The following is a 19,104-nucleotide window of genomic DNA, read 5'->3' as shown; positions in this document are numbered from 1 at the left end:
GGGATATGGGTTTAAGAAATATGTAACTACTTTACAACCTAAGCTTCGATTAAATGATATCTCATCTCATCAAACTGTGGCTAGAGATGTGATTGGCATTTATAATAGTGAGAGAGAGAAGCTAAGGAAATCCTTGAAGGGTTGTAGGGTGTGTCTCACTACGAACACATGGACTTCTATTCAAAATCTAAATTATATGTGTCTCACATATCACTTTATTGATGATGCTTGAAAATTACATAAGAGAATTTTAAATTTTTGTCAAGTTGAAGACCACAAGGGGAGACTATAGGTAGAAAGATTGAGATGTCATTGCGTGAGTGGGGTATTGATGGGATATTTACCTTGACAGTGGATAATGCTAGCTCAAATTTAACAACAATTAAATTTTTGCAAAGGGTGACTAAAGATTGGAATGGGACAGTTTTAGGAAATGAGTACATGCACATGAGGTGTTGTGCCCATATACTAAATCTCATTGTGGGGGAGGGTTTGAAAGAGATAGATGCATCTGTTGCTAAGGTGCGTGAAGCTGTGAGGTATGTGAAGTCCTCACCTAATAGAAGTCAAACTTTTAGGAGTTTTATGGAGAGGTTAGGTATGGAGTCCAAGAGTCTTCTTAGTCTAGATGTACCTACTAGGTGGAACTCAACCTATATCATGTTAGAAACTGCTGAAAAATTTGAGAAAGTGTTCCTTCGAATGGATTTTGAAGATGATGGTTATTCGTCGTACTTTAGGACCAAGGAAGATAGTGGTGGTTTGGGGTCTCCGTGTATGACTGATTTTCAAAATTGTGGGGCATTTGTGACTTTCTTAAGGCTTTTTTACAATGCAACGAAGAAATTTTCTGGTTCTTTGTACGTTACTTCAAATGTCTTCTATGATGAGATCTTTGTTATTCAGGAGAGTATTTCCAATTTAGTTAAATCCCTAAACACTCTCTTGAAAAGCACAGCCACAAACATGCAAACTAAATTTGAGAAGTATTGGGGGGAAGGGGAGAAAATTAATCCTCTTTTGTATGTGGCTGTAGTTCTTGATCCACAAAAAAATTGAGGTTTTTGAAGTTTTCATTTTCTGAAATTTATGGGAATGTAGTTGCAGAAGTTATGGTTGATAAGGTGAAAGATCTTTTGTATAAGTTGTATAATTTTTACACTTCTATTCATTCACCAAATGTGCAAGAACAAAGTGGGAGTGAGAGGGCAGAATTGGAAAGTGATGCTAGTAATCCATATGTGATGGTTCACTCGCGATATGAACGTTTTTTGCAAGTTGAGCAATCTGTAGGTTGTAGTAATGAGCTTGAGAAGTATTTGGCTAAAAACTGTGATGGTAGAAAGGGTGTGAATTTTGAAATATTGGAGTGGTGGAGGGACAATTGTAATAGGTACCAAGTGTTATCTAAAGTTGCTAAGGATGTGCTGGCTGTGCCAGTTTCCACTGTTGCATCTGAGGCAGCATTTAGCACTGGAGGTCGAATTGTTGATCCATTTCGAAGTTCATTGTCTCCTCTAATGGTTCAAAACCTTATATGTTCACAAAATTGGCTTCAAAGTTCCAATTTCTCATCGCCAGTCAAGGGATGATGTGGAGGCATTGGAGGAGGAGTTACTTGACTTAGGTAATATGTTTAAATTCTGAAACTTAGTCTATTAATTTTATTGAATGTTTCATGTATTCAAGCAAAATTTAATCTGTTGTGTTTATTTCCTATTCTTTTTTAGCTTTAAATCAACAACCAACAGCAAGTGCAACAGTAAATACCAGCTCAAGCAAGGGCTCTACTTCAGGCAAGCGACCCTTAATCAGCATTGATGATTAATCACTGACTTGGTATGATTCTGCCTTCAGCCCTCTACTATTATAAACTTGGTTTTCTTACTAGTTGGTTTTGTATTTGGTACTAATGTATTGTTTGTTGAATATTTTTTTGTCTATTGTAGGAGGATGGTAATTTATTTTATAAAGAAGGCAGCATTTTGGGAATATTCTGGAAGCTTTTTTGGACATATTGCTTTTCTAGCTTGTAACAATACTCATCTGTCAATACTTATAGAAAAGAAATCTTAGTTCATAGGTTTTCTTTTCTATTAGTCATCGACTTATAAACTATAGAGTAGTCATTCAATGCTTTGGAAAAGCTATTTTTTTGAAATACCTATGATATTTGATTGTTGTAACTAATTATATTGCTTGGAACATTGTATAACTACCAAGCTTTCTGCCTTATGGGTTATTGCCTAAAAAACTTGCAGTAATTGCCTCTATGTTACTAAGTATATTATCTGTTGTGATTTATTTGTTGCTGGAAATATTGATTGTTGTGGATGGCAGGTTTTATAGGTGTTGAGCAACTTACTGCTTAACACTTAACAGATTACATATTATTATTGTTATATTTTTTGAGCAACAGATTACATATTATTTGTTGTGTTTATTTTTTGTGGATAATGTGGGAAAATTATGTATTTGGATTGATAGTAGCATCTTGTTTCAGATCACAGGTGATTTAAAAAAAAAAAAAAAAGGATTTTGGTATGTTGTTTTAACTTTTAATCACAGGTGATAAAAGGAATAGCCATTTTTTGGGCCTTTTAGATATGTTCTGATTGAAGGCTCAATAAATTAAGTAAAATGAGGCCCAATTTGAAATATATGGAATTCAAAAAATTTGAAATCAATGGGGTTTAGCAGATTGCCAAACCGTGTAATTTGGGCTAAAAAGGCCTAAAAAAATGAAACTTTCAAAATTTTAACTATGTAAAAATGTCCGGCCCAATCTGAGGCCCAGACCCGTCAAACCGATGACTCCGACCCAGAGAACCGATAACCCGAAATGTCGGATCCGACCCAAATATTCGGTCGAATTCGGTTATGAAATTTAGTAACCCGATCCAATCGGGTCGAGTTCGGTTTGGGCCCAAAACCGACCCGGCCCGACCCATGGACAACCCTACTTAGAAGACTACCATCAGAAGTAGTACCATGGCATTTTGTTTTGAACAAGGAAGCCACCAATTTATATGCACTCCCAACAATGAAAAGTCCATTGTTAGTGACAGCCCAAACTTGTTTGTCCGCCGGTAAAGTAGCACTCAAAGGAATACTTTTAATTAAGTCAGCTTCATGAGGTAGAAAAAGACAATCAATTACGTCATTCTTCCACTTGGCTGTGTTCGAATCAATTAAGTCAGCCACCCTTGTATCAATATTCAGAAATAACCTTGGAGAAATGACACAATAAGTCGAACCCCTTGGTAGCCACTTATCTTGCCAAACCCTTATATTTGCTCCATTGTCAACCCTCCATCTTAAACCTTCANATTAATGCGGCCAGAGGGGTTAGGTGAATGCATTAAGTGCGAATGTGACAGCTTGCTCTGAGCTTGTCCCCTCCCGAAAGTTATCCTTAGAATGCCGAGGACGAACAGGTCCTCGGCGTGGGTCACAACAGAGGTTTTGCCTGACTTAGCCTTGGCTGGTCAGTCCTCCTCGACGTTGTCCTTGGGCCTACTATCCGATGGGCTGAGGCTATCAGGCCCACGGGCCCCACACTTACAAAATAATAAAAAAAAAAGCTTTTAATTTTATAAAAATAAAAAGATAATGATTTGAAGTTAAATTTAAATCAACCATTATATAGATCTATAAAACAACCATTAAATTAAAATCAACAATTATATAGATCTATAAAACAACCCTTTTTTTTTATAAACACATACTGACATATTATTAAAATATCAAGATCCAAATACATCATGGATAAAAGCTTGCTGAATATAACAAGGAATTTCTTCAATCCAAATTACATCATTAACAAGGCTTTGAGCTTGTCTTGCTAAAATATGGGCTGGTTGATTACCAGTCCTTTGCACTTGAGAATAACCAACAATTCCAACATCAGAACTTAGAAAATGAATTCCTTCCACAATAGCTGCAACCGAAGTAGGAGCTTGTGAAACCTGGTTGAGAGCATTTGAAATAATTAAGGAATCTCCCTCCAACACCCCATTTTTCAGCCCCAAATGTCTTGCCAGCAACACACCGGCTTTATATGCCTTTGCCTTAATTTCGATTACCCCCAATTGAGCTCTGATTTTTCTGCATAATGCAGCCAACAACCTACCTTGTTGATCTCTAATGACTACACCAATGCCAGCCAACTTCTTTGAGGGAAAAAGAGCACCATCAACATTTATTTTGCATAAACCCGAAGGAGGACAAGTCTAGGCCGAATACTGAGCAACTTCCTAACTGTTGCCGGAGTGCTGAACCAGATTAGAAGTAGTGGAGTCGTGCTTCTCAATGGCTGACCAATATTCCTGAAGATAACAAGCTACATATCGAGCCACTTCCAGGCCATTTTTGGCTTCACCTCCATGATATATTTCATTCCTATTACACCATAAAGTCCAAGCAATCATAACCAGCTGTGAACACTTCTCATCCCCAGAATTATTAGTCATCAGTTCATGCCATAACAGATCCTAAAAAGATACAATATTAGTAGTAAGAGGTAACAGATGCAATTTTGAAGCAGTCCAAGCCGCCTGTGCTTTCGGACAATCCCAAAAATATGGCCATTCGTTTCTGCACTATCCAAGTAGCGCACACACAAATCTTCAGCAATAACATTATGCCGCATCAGTTTGGCTTTCGTTGGTAAAGTGTCGCGGCAAGCACGCCCACAAAAATGATGCACCTTATGAGGAATAGGCAACGACCACACTTTCTTCCAAAATCTTCTTAGAAGTAGGGGTGTCCATTGACCCGGATCAACCAACCTGCCTGACCGAACCCGCCCGAATCGAAGGTCCACGGGCGGCTCCGAATACACTCTACGGTCGGTCACGAGTTGGCAAGTAGAAAACCTGAATAATTCGGTTCGGATTCGGATTTCAATATTTTTTACCCGTACAAACCGAACTGACCGAATTATTTATAAACAAAAAAATCCTGTACTGATTTGACACATGCCAGGACAGCCCATGGCCACTCAGCCCGAGATTCAAAGCACACACTGTCCCAATGAATATTAGCCGTCCATCTTAAATTAAAATTTAAAATTAACGGTGTTGATGATGAGAGTAAAACTGATTAACTGAGCATGATATGACCGGTAACAGTGGCACAGTAATCCATTCTAAATCAATGGTTATAATTCAAGATTAAAAGCCAATCTAATGGTGCGAATGAAATGGGAAAGATCTGATATCTCTCCCTTCCTTTCACGAGTCTCTTCACTCTTCAGTTTTCACTTCAGAGACAGAGTTCAGGCATGGACTCATGGCTTCCCATTCACGCCTCCTCCCCCCCTTTTCAATCTTCCTCACCTCTTTAGTCTTCATTTCTTCAGTCTTAGACTCTCACTTCTTTACTTGGCTCTCTCAAACTCTCTCAAACTCTCACAATCTCACACTCTATAAAGTCTAAACCGTTACTCCAAATCCAAAGTACAAACCCTAGCCGCCTCCAATGCCGTTACCCACTCCCCTCTCCGCCTCCAATGCCTAGCGCTGCCGCCGCTGTCCACTCTCTCCATAGCTACCGCCGGTGTTTAGTCCTCACCCAGCCACTGTGTACTCTTCACTGAGTCAGTAAGGTAATTTTCTTTGTTTCTCATCTTTCTTTTTTGTTAGTCTCGTTGATTTCATTTGTTATGGAAATCAAATGTTAAAATCAAATAAACCCAAAGATTCATACTATGAAACCCTAACTAAAAAAAACTTAGAAACCCTAATTATTTTACTTTTATTCTTTGTTCTTTTCTTTAATCAATTTTGATCCTGTTTTAATTTTATACAGGATTGAAGGCTGACTCCAAGTATCATTATCTGCCTCAAGTTTGAAACCCGGTTTTCTTAAAGGTACTTTTTGAATATGTTTATATGTATATACTTGTAGTTATATTTGTATATTTGTGTTTGTTTTTCATTTGATGATGAAAATGGGTTTTTAGATCTTTGTTTCGAGTGTATGAAAATGGGTTTTTAGTGTTTTTTTATTCTGGGTTTTGGTTTATGTGGAAGGATTTAGTTGAAATGAGAGTTGGGTTTTCTGGGTTTTTTGTGGTTTAGTTGTAATGGAAATTCAAATGGTTGGGTTTTCTGGGTTTAAGGTCCTTGAACACATTTGGCTGATCCTAATAAATATTTTGTGTTAATATGTTGAGAATCATAGTTGACCATGAACTTGATCCTTCTATCATGAGTATGTTTGTGACTATATTGTTGAGGAAACAGATCTTTTGTTTGAAACAGGCCATGTTGTTCCTCATTATTTGTGCTTATTAGTGAAAGAAATTCACATGGCAGCAAGAAGTTTACTTTTCACCACTAGTTCTATTGATGCATTTTTTTAAAACCTTTAGATAGAAATGTCAGCTCACATGTTGGGCCTAGTTTAGTTGTGTTGCAGTTTTCTTTGGCTTTTGTAAGTTTTTTATAATTCAAAATCATAAATGTAACCTCCTTTTGTTTTATTGGAAATTCAAATGGTTGGGTTTAAGGTTTATGGTATGGTGTCCTGCATTTTTTTTTATAGGTTCTAGTTTAAGTTTTTAAATATTGTCATTTTTTATTGCTGTGGTTGACAATCACCTTGTATGTTGACTTATCTCTATCTGTGTCATGTGTGTTTTACTCGTTACCTATGGTTTGTGTTAATGTTATTAATGTTTGGTTTATGTGGTTGAGGTGCCAACTCATTCACTGATATTATATGCCATTTGTGTTTAGTAAAAAAAAAATAATAATAATAATATGTAGGGACTCTGGTGATTATTTGATGTTTTTTTTACAAAAAGGGGTAGAGTAATTTAAATGATAAATATAAGATTGTTGAAAGGGAAACTATTGAATGTAATTCATGAGAGGTTCATTAATGTGGCTTGCAAATGCTTTTGATTTTGCTTTTCTATTAGTTTGTACAAAGAATTCAATGGAGGCAGAGTGTGATTGTAGAATTTAAAAAAATAATAATAATTTCATGATATTCTGTGATCTTTCTTTTTAATAATCTCTTCTGATTATATCTGTGATCTTGCAAGATACTAGTTTTCTTTTTTGGTTTGTGTGGTTATTATTTATTATTAGAGCTATGAATTATACTTGTTACCCTAGTTTGCTAATACGTATCTTTGTTTCTTTAGGTCATGGAAACCCCCACTAATGAACCCTCTATCCAAACACTAGCTGCTACAGAAGATGATGGTGCTATTCCCACCCAAGTTGAAGCTTCTGCTGCTACCCAAGCTTCTGCTGCTACCCAATCTGAAGCAGCTGTTGCTTCTGAGTTGCCCCCAATTCCACCATGCCAAGTGAGTATGACAGCCCCTGTTAGTGGTACTTGTAGTGGTAGGAAAAAGTCTATTGTTTGGGGTCACTTTGAAAAAGTAAAGATAGGTGAGGGTGATACTAGTAGAACTAAGGCTATTTGTAATTATTGTCAAAAAACGTATAATGCTGGTAGTAAGACTTCTGGTACTAGTAATTTGTTAGCCCATGTGCCAATATGTCCCAAGAACCCAAATAGAGATGATCTAGTTAAAGGGCAGAAAACATTAGCTTTTGAACCCAAAAAGGATGGACAAGACGGATTCCACCTTGTGTCAACATCCTTTTCTGTTGAGGCTTCTAGAAAGGCATTGGTCGAAATGATTATAATTGATGAGTTGCCTTTTAGGTATGTTGAGGGATATGGGTTTAAGAAATATGTAACTACTTTACAACCTAAGCTTCGATTAAATGATATCTCATCTCATCAAACTGTGGCTAGAGATGTGATTGGCATTTATAATAGTGAGAGAGAGAAGCTAAGGAAATCCTTGAAGGGTTGTAGGGTGTGTCTCACTACGAACACATGGACTTCTATTCAAAATCTAAATTATATGTGTCTCACATATCACTTTATTGATGATGCTTGAAAATTACATAAGAGAATTTTAAATTTTTGTCAAGTTGAAGACCACAAGGGGGAGACTATAGGTAGAAAGATTGAGATGTCATTGCGTGAGTGGGGTATTGATGGGATATTTACCTTGACAGTGGATAATGCTAGCTCAAATTTAACAACAATTAAATTTTTGCAAAGGGTGACTAAAGATTGGAATGGGACAGTTTTAGGAAATGAGTACATGCACATGAGGTGTTGTGCCCATATACTAAATCTCATTGTGGGGGAGGGTTTGAAAGAGATAGATGCATCTGTTGCTAAGGTGCGTGAAGCTGTGAGGTATGTGAAGTCCTCACCTAATAGAAGTCAAACTTTTAGGAGTTTTATGGAGAGGTTAGGTATGGAGTCCAAGAGTCTTCTTAGTCTAGATGTACCTACTAGGTGGAACTCAACCTATATCATGTTAGAAACTGCTGAAAAATTTGAGAAAGTGTTCCTTCGAATGGATTTTGAAGATGATGGTTATTCGTCGTACTTTAGGACCAAGGAAGATAGTGGTGGTTTGGGGTCTCCGTGTATGACTGATTTTCAAAATTGTGGGGCATTTGTGACTTTCTTAAGGCTTTTTTACAATGCAACGAAGAAATTTTCTGGTTCTTTGTACGTTACTTCAAATGTCTTCTATGATGAGATCTTTGTTATTCAGGAGAGTATTTCCAATTTAGTTAAATCCCTAAACACTCTCTTGAAAAGCACAGCCACAAACATGCAAACTAAATTTGAGAAGTATTGGGGGGAAGGGGAGAAAATTAATCCTCTTTTGTATGTGGCTGTAGTTCTTGATCCACAAAAAAATTGAGGTTTTTGAAGTTTTCATTTTCTGAAATTTATGGGAATGTAGTTGCAGAAGTTATGGTTGATAAGGTGAAAGATCTTTTGTATAAGTTGTATAATTTTTACACTTCTATTCATTCACCAAATGTGCAAGAACAAAGTGGGAGTGAGAGGGCAGAATTGGAAAGTGATGCTAGTAATCCATATGTGATGGTTCACTCGCGATATGAACGTTTTTTGCAAGTTGAGCAATCTGTAGGTTGTAGTAATGAGCTTGAGAAGTATTTGGCTAAAAACTGTGATGGTAGAAAGGGTGTGAATTTTGAAATATTGGAGTGGTGGAGGGACAATTGTAATAGGTACCAAGTGTTATCTAAAGTTGCTAAGGATGTGCTGGCTGTGCCAGTTTCCACTGTTGCATCTGAGGCAGCATTTAGCACTGGAGGTCGAATTGTTGATCCATTTCGAAGTTCATTGTCTCCTCTAATGGTTCAAAACCTTATATGTTCACAAAATTGGCTTCAAAGTTCCAATTTCTCATCGCCAGTCAAGGGATGATGTGGAGGCATTGGAGGAGGAGTTACTTGACTTAGGTAATATGTTTAAATTCTGAAACTTAGTCTATTAATTTTATTGAATGTTTCATGTATTCAAGCAAAATTTAATCTGTTGTGTTTATTTCCTATTCTTTTTTAGCTTTAAATCAACAACCAACAGCAAGTGCAACAGTAAATACCAGCTCAAGCAAGGGCTCTACTTCAGGCAAGCGACCCTTAATCAGCATTGATGATTAATCACTGACTTGGTATGATTCTGCCTTCAGCCCTCTACTATTATAAACTTGGTTTTCTTACTAGTTGGTTTTGTATTTGGTACTAATGTATTGTTTGTTGAATATTTTTTTGTCTATTGTAGGAGGATGGTAATTTATTTTATAAAGAAGGCAGCATTTTGGGAATATTCTGGAAGCTTTTTTGGACATATTGCTTTTCTAGCTTGTAACAATACTCATCTGTCAATACTTATAGAAAAGAAATCTTAGTTCATAGGTTTTCTTTTCTATTAGTCATCGACTTATAAACTATAGAGTAGTCATTCAATGCTTTGGAAAAGCTATTTTTTTGAAATACCTATGATATTTGATTGTTGTAACTAATTATATTGCTTGGAACATTGTATAACTACCAAGCTTTCTGCCTTATGGGTTATTGCCTAAAAAACTTGCAGTAATTGCCTCTATGTTACTAAGTATATTATCTGTTGTGATTTATTTGTTGCTGGAAATATTGATTGTTGTGGATGGCAGGTTTTATAGGTGTTGAGCAACTTACTGCTTAACACTTAACAGATTACATATTATTATTGTTATATTTTTTGAGCAACAGATTACATATTATTTGTTGTGTTTATTTTTTGTGGATAATGTGGGAAAATTATGTATTTGGATTGATAGTAGCATCTTGTTTCAGATCACAGGTGATTTAAAAAAAAAAAAAAAAAGGATTTTGGTATGTTGTTTTAACTTTTAATCACAGGTGATAAAAGGAATAGCCATTTTTTGGGCCTTTTAGATATGTTCTGATTGAAGGCTCAATAAATTAAGTAAAATGAGGCCCAATTTGAAATATATGGAATTCAAAAAATTTGAAATCAATGGGGTTTAGCAGATTGCCAAACCGTGTAATTTGGGCTAAAAAGGCCTAAAAAAATGAAACTTTCAAAATTTTAACTATGTAAAAATGTCCGGCCCAATCTGAGGCCCAGACCCGTCAAACCGATGACTCCGACCCAGAGAACCGATAACCCGAAATGTCGGATCCGACCCAAATATTCGGTCGAATTCGGTTATGAAATTTAGTAACCCGATCCAATCGGGTCGAGTTCGGTTTGGGCCCAAAACCGACCCGGCCCGACCCATGGACAACCCTACTTAGAAGACTACCATCAGAAGTAGTACCATGGCATTTTGTTTTGAACAAGGAAGCCACCAATTTATATGCACTCCCAACAATGAAAAGTCCATTGTTAGTGACAGCCCAAACTTGTTTGTCCGCCGGTAAAGTAGCACTCAAAGGAATACTTTTAATTAAGTCAGCTTCATGAGGTAGAAAAAGACAATCAATTACGTCATTCTTCCACTTGGCTGTGTTCGAATCAATTAAGTCAGCCACCCTTGTATCAATATTCAGAAATAACCTTGGAGAAATGACACAATAAGTCGAACCCCTTGGTAGCCACTTATCTTGCCAAACCCTTATATTTGCTCCATTGTCAACCCTCCATCTTAAACCTTCAAGAACTAGTCTTTGGGCAAAAATTAAACTCCTCCAAGTATAAGAGGGATTATGTCCAATCAAGGCATTAATAAAATCACAAGTTGGGAAATATTTTGCCTTAAGAACCCTATAGACAAGAGAGTTGCCACCCATTTAATGATATTAGCCCTGTTTTGCAAGCAAAGCTTTATTAAACAATTTTAAATCTTTGAATCCCATTCCTCTGTTACACTTTGGTTCACACATTTTCTCCCAACTAAGCCATGCTATTTTCCTTTCCTCATTTTTTTGTCCCTACCAAAAATTCCTAATCATTCCTATTAAATCATCACAAAGCGAGTCTGGAAGTTTGAAACAACTCATAGTATAAGTCGGTACTGCTTGAGCCACTGCTTTAATTAGAACTTCTTTCCCCGCCTTTGAGAGTAGCTTCTCTTTCCAACCCGCCAACACTTTCCCAAATTTCTCCTTGATAGCATTGAAGGTAATTCTTTTGTTTCTCCCAACCAAAGAAGGCAAACCGAGATACTTCTCATGTTACTTAATTATTTGGGCACCAAACCGATTCTTTATCTCCTTTTGGACATCTCTTGAGGTATTACTACTGAAGAACAAAGATGTTTTTGCACGGTTTAATCGTTGATCGGAAGCTTTCTCATACACCTCAAGCAATCTTTGAAGTTCATCACATTCCTTTAATGTCGCCTTGCAAAAAATCAGACTATCATCTGCAAAAAAACAAGTGAGATAGTTTTGGACATCTTCCGCAAATTTTCACACCCTTCATTTGACTCTTATCCACTGCTAATTGAATCAAAGCAGACAAACCTTCTGCACATAAGAGAAAGAGATAAGGTGATAAATGGTCTCCTTGATGAATCCCCTTAGAGGGAATAATATGCCCCCTCGGTACCCCATTAATTTTGACTAAATAAGTTACCGTAGAAACACATCTCATGATCAAATCCCTCATCCTATCAGCAAAACCCAATTTCTCCATAACCTTTTCCAACCAAGCCCATTCTACCCTATCATAAGTTTTACTCATATCTAGTTTGAAAGCCATTTCCCCTACCTTACCCCCATTTTTCTGACTAATATGGTGCATTGTTTCAAAAGCCACCAAAACATTATCAGTAATCAACCTTCCATGAACAAAAGCACTTTGTGTATCACTAATAAGCGAGGGTAAAAACCATTTCAGCCTATTTGCAATCGCTTTTGATGCAATCTTGTAAACAACATTACATAAACTAATAGGCCTATAATCAGTAATCTTCTTTGGCTCATTAATTTTTGGAACAAGAGATATATGGGTATCATTAAAATGTGGTGGAGAGATACCAAAGTTTAGAAAATCAAGCACCGTTTTGGTGACCACTATGCTACTAGTGCTTCAGAAATGTTGGAAGAAAAGAGGAGGCATCCCATCAGGCCCCGATGCCTTCAGAGGGTACATTTGTTTCAAAGCTCCCTTGACTTCACTCTCTACAAAAGGGCGAACCAGCCAATCATTCATTGCTTGAGTCACTTAAGGCTTCACAGCTAAGAGTAATTCAGAAAATTCCACTGGATTACTAGTAGAGAAAAGATCCCTATAATACCCAATTGCAATCTCCGCCATTTTATCCTCTTCAACTTGGCAAACCCTATCATCATCTAATAGCCCATGCATGAAGTTCTTTCTTTGTCTAGCAGATGCCTTGGCACGAAAGAAGCTTGTGTTCCTATCACCATGTTGAAACCAATTAATCCTTGACTGTTGCCTCCATATATCATCTATCCAACCAACAATTCAATTCAATTTGAGTATGTCGCAATGTATCCACTATTTCCTTAGAAACAAGTTGCAATTCTAACTACTCTAATTTTTTTTGAAGTTCCACAATATTCCTTCCCACATGACCAAATTTAGCTTCATTCCAAGTGGATAAGTCAGCCTTACACCGCTCCAAACATTCTTGGAGAACCTAATCCAATCCTACCAATTGACCACACTCCCATGCATCCTTTACAAACTTTTCACATCTTGAATCCTTCAACCACATTGATTCAAACCTGAAAACTTTCCTATTTCTTCTTTTCTTTGGTCATTGAAACAAGTGAATGGATAATAGAGAGTGATTCGAAACCGAAGAAGACAAATGATGAAGCTTAGCCATAGGATAAAGAGACCTCCATCCCAAGTTAGCCAATGCTCTATCCAATCTCTCTCTTATTTGAACACCACAAGATGTTTGATAAAGCCAAGTAAACTTAGACCCAATAAAACCCAAGTCACACAAACTACAATAATCAATAGTCACAAAATCCTCCATCTGCTTTCTAGGATGAATACAACCACCCTCCTTCTCCGAGAGACCTATAATCTCATTAAAATCACCAATAACCAGCCATGGTAAAGAAGATGTACATTTCAATTGCTTCAATTTAGCCCAAAATATATAACTCTTAGTTGTATCTGAATGACCATAGAAACCCGTAAAGTGCCACCAACCAATTTCTCCACCATCCACCCAAGCATCAATATGATTTTGAGAAAAAGTTTTCACATCTACCCTCAAATCTTCTTTCCACAACAAAATAAGACCACCACTATTCCCAATACTAAGAACAGCAAAACAATTTTTCATTTTTCATTTTTCCTTGATTAAATCCAGCCAATCTTTTTTTCAATTTTGTTTCCATAAGGAAAACAATAATGGGCTCTTTTTTATTCACCACCTTTGCCAAGGCATTAATTGTTCGGAGGTTCCCAAGCTCCCGACAGTTCCAACTTAAAAGACTCATTGTGTTCGGTGGGGCTGCTGAGCAACCTCCGCCATTTGAGTAGTCGAACTTACCTTAATTTTCTGCTTCTTTTCCTCTGCAACAGAATGATCTTTTGCACTTTTAGTTTTAGTCACTTTTCAATCAACAATTATATAGATCTATAAAACAATAATTAAATTTCAATCAAACATTATATGAATAAACAATTATATACATCTACTGAATCTCAAAAAAAAAAAAAAAACTTCTACTATAAAAAAAAATACAATTATATAGATCTATTTCTATCTTTTATCTCAAAAGAAAAAAAATATATAGATCTATAAAACAATAATTAGATTACAATCAACTAGATCTATAAAACAATAATTAGATCAACCCATATTATAGATGTGCAATAGACATGGATAGATCAAAGAAAAGAAAAGAAAGAAAAAAAAAGGCGAAATAGCTAATGATTTAGATTAGTTGTAATTAATATATATATATATATATATATAATATTGCATACAAAAACAAAAAATCTAGAATTAGATGTTAATTTCAACAAAAGAAAAAAGAAAAAAAAATCCAAAAGAAGGCCCTGCGGAACTAAAAGAGAAAGAAGAAATAGATCTAAAAGAAGGAACTGTCAAGTTAAAGTACAACGCCCAGCCCATGGCATCATCGATAATATGATGTCAAATTGAGATTAGTAGTTGGCGCACTACTCAATCTAAGTAGTGTGCCGACTACTAATCTCAATCTCAACCATTCCCCCTTTTCACATATGTAAAAGCAATGTTATGAATACCGTTTCGTAGCCCGTTTTGATTTGTCTATTGGAATGAAATATTTCGGTACCGGTCTATTTCGGTGTACCGTTGCATACCATTTTAGAGTTTTGCTATTTTATAAATATATATTGATAAAAAAAATCATATGAATTATTAAGGATTTTAAAGGTTTTTTTTTTCTTTTTTGATAGAAAGGGTTTTAAAGTTATAAGTACATATTTGATTAAAATATACTTTTTTGTAATATAATTACTTCATTTAAATTATTTTCTTTCATTAAAGTACTAAACTCTTTTAATGCACCTCTCTGGAGACATGACTACTCTCAAATCTTTATAACACTCTTCCATTCCAAGTTATTGAAAAGGTTGTCAGTGGCTTTATAAAAATTCGTCTAGCACACTGCCCAAGCCAAGTTCATTTTCTAATTCCAGCATTTTTCTTATTTTTATTTTTATTTTTTCCTTTTCCTTTTAGCACTCATCTGTTTCACACTTGTATCTTTTTTACTTTTTCTCTGGTTGTTTCTTCTCCACATGTTTTGGGACTTCCACTTCTCTCTTTATAATTTATCATCTTCTTCTTCAACTTTTGGTGCTTCCTCTAGTTTCCTTTGGCTCTCCTCCTCGTGGTATTCTTTTCCACATCTCAGTTCTCACTTTAAGTTCCCTTAAAACAACACATCATCCCCGAATCAAACTCACCGCTGATGGTTTTTAAAGATGTAGCTGTACAGTTTGGTATGTGCATTTTTCATTTTTTTCCCTTAAAATTCATACCGGCCGAATCTTAAATTTCGGCTAGAATATGCCGAAATGACCCAAAACGCTCGAAATAATTCGAGGTGGAACAGGGGGGGTTTGCCATTCCGATTTGCTTACTGGTACAGTATTTTCCGGCCATTCTGGCTGGAATGGAACGGTATCCACAACAATGTGTAAAAGTACAACTAAACTCAAACAAACCCTAGAAATTGAAACTGCAATGGGTACTGCCACCCAATATATAGAAAGGAAAAAATGTTTACACGTGTGAACGAGTCTCTCACACGTCTCATCACCGCTCACTACTCAAGTGCCAAAGGCAATCGCTCGTGTGAGTGAGCCGACCTAAGCCTGCCGACATACCTTTCATACCATAGAACTCATCATATGTTATATGTGCGTGTAAACATACATATTATTAACTGAATAACATCATATGTATTTAAAACAAAATATCCCAAAAAAAATACAATACATGGTAACTAAAAACAACATATCATCATATTCTATGTAGCCCTAAGCTCTTAACATGAGCCTGAAAGGCATCCCTTCCTATAGACTTTGTTAGTGGATTAGCAATCATGAGGCTTGTAGAAATGTGTTTTAGAACCACTTCATTGTGAGCAACCATGTCTCAAATGTAGTGATTTCGTATATCAATATGTTTGGTTCTACCATGATACTTAAAGTCTTTAGCATAGGCAAGTGCTACCATGCTATCACAATGTACCGTAACGGGATCCGAGGCATCCTTGACAACCTCAAGATTCTGAAAGAACCTCCTCAACCAAACTGCTTCCTGAATAGCTACTGAACATGCTACATACTCTACTTCCATAGTTGATAATGCTATACAGGGTTGTTTTTTGCTACTCCAAGTGATAGTGCCATTATTTAGCAAGAAAGCATATCCAGATGTAGATTTGCATTCATCTAGGTCACTACCCCAATCAACATCACTATAGCCAATCATACGTAAATTTGATCCCTGATAACAAAGGATGTAGTCCACTGTCCCTTTTAGATACCTTAATATCCTCTTGACAGCTCTCCAATGAGCAAGTCCTGGATTAGACTGAAATCTGCTAACTAATCCAACAGCATAACATATATCAGGTCGAGTACACATCATTACATACATCAAGCTTCCAACTACATTAGCATAAGGAACACGAGCCATCTTTTCTTTTTCATCTTCAGTATTAGGACACATATCCAGACTTAAACTCTCATTTTTGGCAACTGGAGTATCTTTGGGTTTGTAGTTATGCATTTGGAAGCGCTCAAAAACTTTCTTAATATAGGTTTGTTGTGATAAACCTAAAAGTTTCTTTGAGCGATCCCTAAGGATTTTAACCCCTAGAATATAATTTGCCTCACCCATGTCCTTCATCTAAAAGTTAGAGAACAACCACCCTTTTGTGGCAATAATCATCTCCATATCATTATCGACCAATAATATGTCATCGACATACAATGACAAAATAATGAAACTTCCCTTGGATCGTTTTATATAGACACAGTGATCTTCTTCGATCATCGTAAACCCATTTGAGAGAATGGCTCAATGAAATCTCAGATACCACTGTCTAGATGACTGCTTTAAACCATATATGGATCACTTAAGTTTGCACACTTTGTGTTCTTGACCTTTGGTCACAAAGCCAATAGGTTGATCCATATAGATTTCTTCATCTAGTTTTCCATTGAGAAAAGCTGTCTTAATGTCCATTTGGTATAATTCCAAATTTAAGTTTGCAACAATGGCCAGAATGAGTCGAATAGAGGCAAACCTCACAACTGGAGAAAAGGTTTCCTCGTAGTCAACACCCTCCTTTTGAGTGTATCCTTTTGCCACTAATCGAGCTTTATACCTTTCTATTGACCCATCCGCCTTGCGTTTGATTTTAAGAACCCATTTGTTCCCAATTGCATTACGCCTTGACGGTAGGTCTACCAGATCCCAGACCTGATTAGTCCTTATAGACTCTATTTCATCATTCATTGCTTTCATCCACCCATCACTAACAGAAGATGAGAGAGCCTCTTGCATAGTTTTTGGCTCATCATCATCCTGTGAAGCAATCATGAAAGCTTCCCCTTCAATCTCAAAACGATGATGAGGAACATTACCATGATTGCTTCTACGTGGCTGAGGTTGTTGTGGATCAACTTCTAGTGGTGTGCTCCCACTAGGTTGTGAGTCGCTCCCACTGTCTCTAGGAGTTTCAAGAATTTTTTCCTTGTCCTCTACTAGTCTACTTGGGGAGCCTCTTTCTTGATCCATCATTTCATAAAGAGTCAAGTTCTTTTCAACCTCACCTATGTTAGGGAATTCACTTTCAATGAAATCAACATCACGTGACTCCAATTCAGTTACACTTCCATCAGGTTGTTCACCTATTAACGTATAGCCTTTGGAATGCTCAGAATATCTTATAAAGATACACTTCTTTCCTCTAGGCCCTAACTTCCCATATCTATGAGAAGTATTGTGAACATAACCTATTGAACCCCATGGCGCAAGTTATTCAAGTCAGGTTTCTTGCCGGTTCATAATTCATAAGGTGTGGAAGATACTGATTTAGAGGGCACTCAGTTAAGTATATAGGCTGCAGTCAAAAGTGCATCCCCCCAATACGAAATCGGTAAGTTTGCTTGCGCCATCATTGACCTAACCATCTCTAGCAGTGTTCGATTTCTCCTTTCCGCCACACCATTTTGTTGCAGTATATAAGGTATCGTTAACTGCCTTGCAATTCCCTTTTCATCACAAAGCTCCTTAAATTGCTCAGATAGATACTCACGCCCACGATAAGTTTTGAGAGCCTTAATGCTCTTGTCTAATTGATTTTTAACCAATCTCATGTATCATCTAAAGCAATCTAAAGCCTCAGACTTATGAGAAATCAAATAGACATGACCATAATGTGTATAGTCATCTATAAATGTGATGAAGTAGAAACTTCCATGCCTTGTCCTCACATTCATTGGACCACATATATTAGAGTGGATTAGTTGCAATGGAAAAGATGCCTTTGTGGCTTTTCCAAATGGTTTTCTTTTTGACTTTCCCACAAGGCAATGTTCACATGTGGACAAAGTGACCTTAGCGAGATTGCCCATAAGGCCTTCTCTAGCTAACCTAGACATCCTCTCTTGCCCTATATGACCAAGCCTAGCATGCCATATAATTGAATTATCAGAAGCATTATTAGATGAAGTCAAAAAAACTGAACTATCATTATTATAATATTCAATATCCAAAATTAAAAAACCATTTGAAATAAAACCATGGCCATAATAAACTGTTCCCAAATGCAATAAAATATAATTATTCTAAAAAATAAACCGGAAACCAAGTCTTAACAAAGTAACTACGAAAAGTAAGTTCATCCGGATCTCTAGAGCATACAACACATCATGGAGCAACAGAGTGCGACCACCTCATAATTCTAGCTTGTAGGTACCAATTCCAAGTACCTCCATGCTAGCTCTATTTCCCACCTTAATGTCTCTACACCCAACAGGAATTCGACAGTACTCCACAAATCCCACTCTATCTCTCGCTACATGTTTTGTTGCCGCTGAGTCTACAGTCCATATAGGAGCAGAATTAGCAACAAGGACATGACTAGTTACAAAAACATGGTGAGATTTAAGATTAGGTGTTGCCTTTTTTGGCTCAGTGCATTCATGAGCAAAATATCCTTTCTTTCCGCAATTATAACATGTCAACTTAGACTTGTCCTTATTTGCGCGCTTTCCTCTAGTATTGCGCTT

General features: G+C 36.6%; 3 protein-coding genes across 3 annotated transcripts; 2 read left to right on the top strand and 1 right to left on the bottom strand.

Moving 5' to 3' along the window:
* Nucleotides 1-306: 306 nt before the first annotated feature.
* LOC136063128 (zinc finger BED domain-containing protein RICESLEEPER 1-like) lies at nucleotides 307-1,828 on the top strand. The gene is made up of 4 exons (XM_065763046.1): nucleotides 307-910; nucleotides 1,102-1,503; nucleotides 1,562-1,627; nucleotides 1,731-1,828. The coding sequence occupies exons 1-4, from the start codon at nucleotides 307-309 to the stop codon at nucleotides 1,826-1,828; spliced, it is 1,170 nt and encodes a 389-aa protein (XP_065619118.1).
* Nucleotides 1,829-8,005: 6,177 nt separating this feature from the next.
* Nucleotides 8,006-9,527, top strand: LOC112003802 (zinc finger BED domain-containing protein RICESLEEPER 1-like). The gene is made up of 4 exons (XM_065763042.1): nucleotides 8,006-8,609; nucleotides 8,801-9,202; nucleotides 9,261-9,326; nucleotides 9,430-9,527. Exons 1-4 carry the CDS (start codon nucleotides 8,006-8,008, stop codon nucleotides 9,525-9,527), a joined length of 1,170 nt encoding a protein of 389 aa, XP_065619114.1.
* Nucleotides 9,528-15,955: 6,428 nt separating this feature from the next.
* On the bottom strand, nucleotides 15,956-16,705 carry LOC136063121 (secreted RxLR effector protein 161-like). Its single transcript, XM_065763036.1, has one exon. The coding sequence runs from the start codon at nucleotides 16,703-16,705 to the stop codon at nucleotides 15,956-15,958; it is 750 nt and encodes a 249-aa protein (XP_065619108.1).
* Nucleotides 16,706-19,104: the final 2,399 nt, after the last annotated feature.

Source organism: Quercus suber, unplaced genomic scaffold (genome assembly GCF_002906115.3).
Source record: "Quercus suber isolate HL8 unplaced genomic scaffold, Cork oak 2.0 scaffold_20, whole genome shotgun sequence".
In the NCBI taxonomy this organism is placed as follows: domain Eukaryota; kingdom Viridiplantae; phylum Streptophyta; class Magnoliopsida; order Fagales; family Fagaceae; genus Quercus; species Quercus suber.
This window is presented reverse-complemented; position numbering and strand designations above follow the sequence as displayed.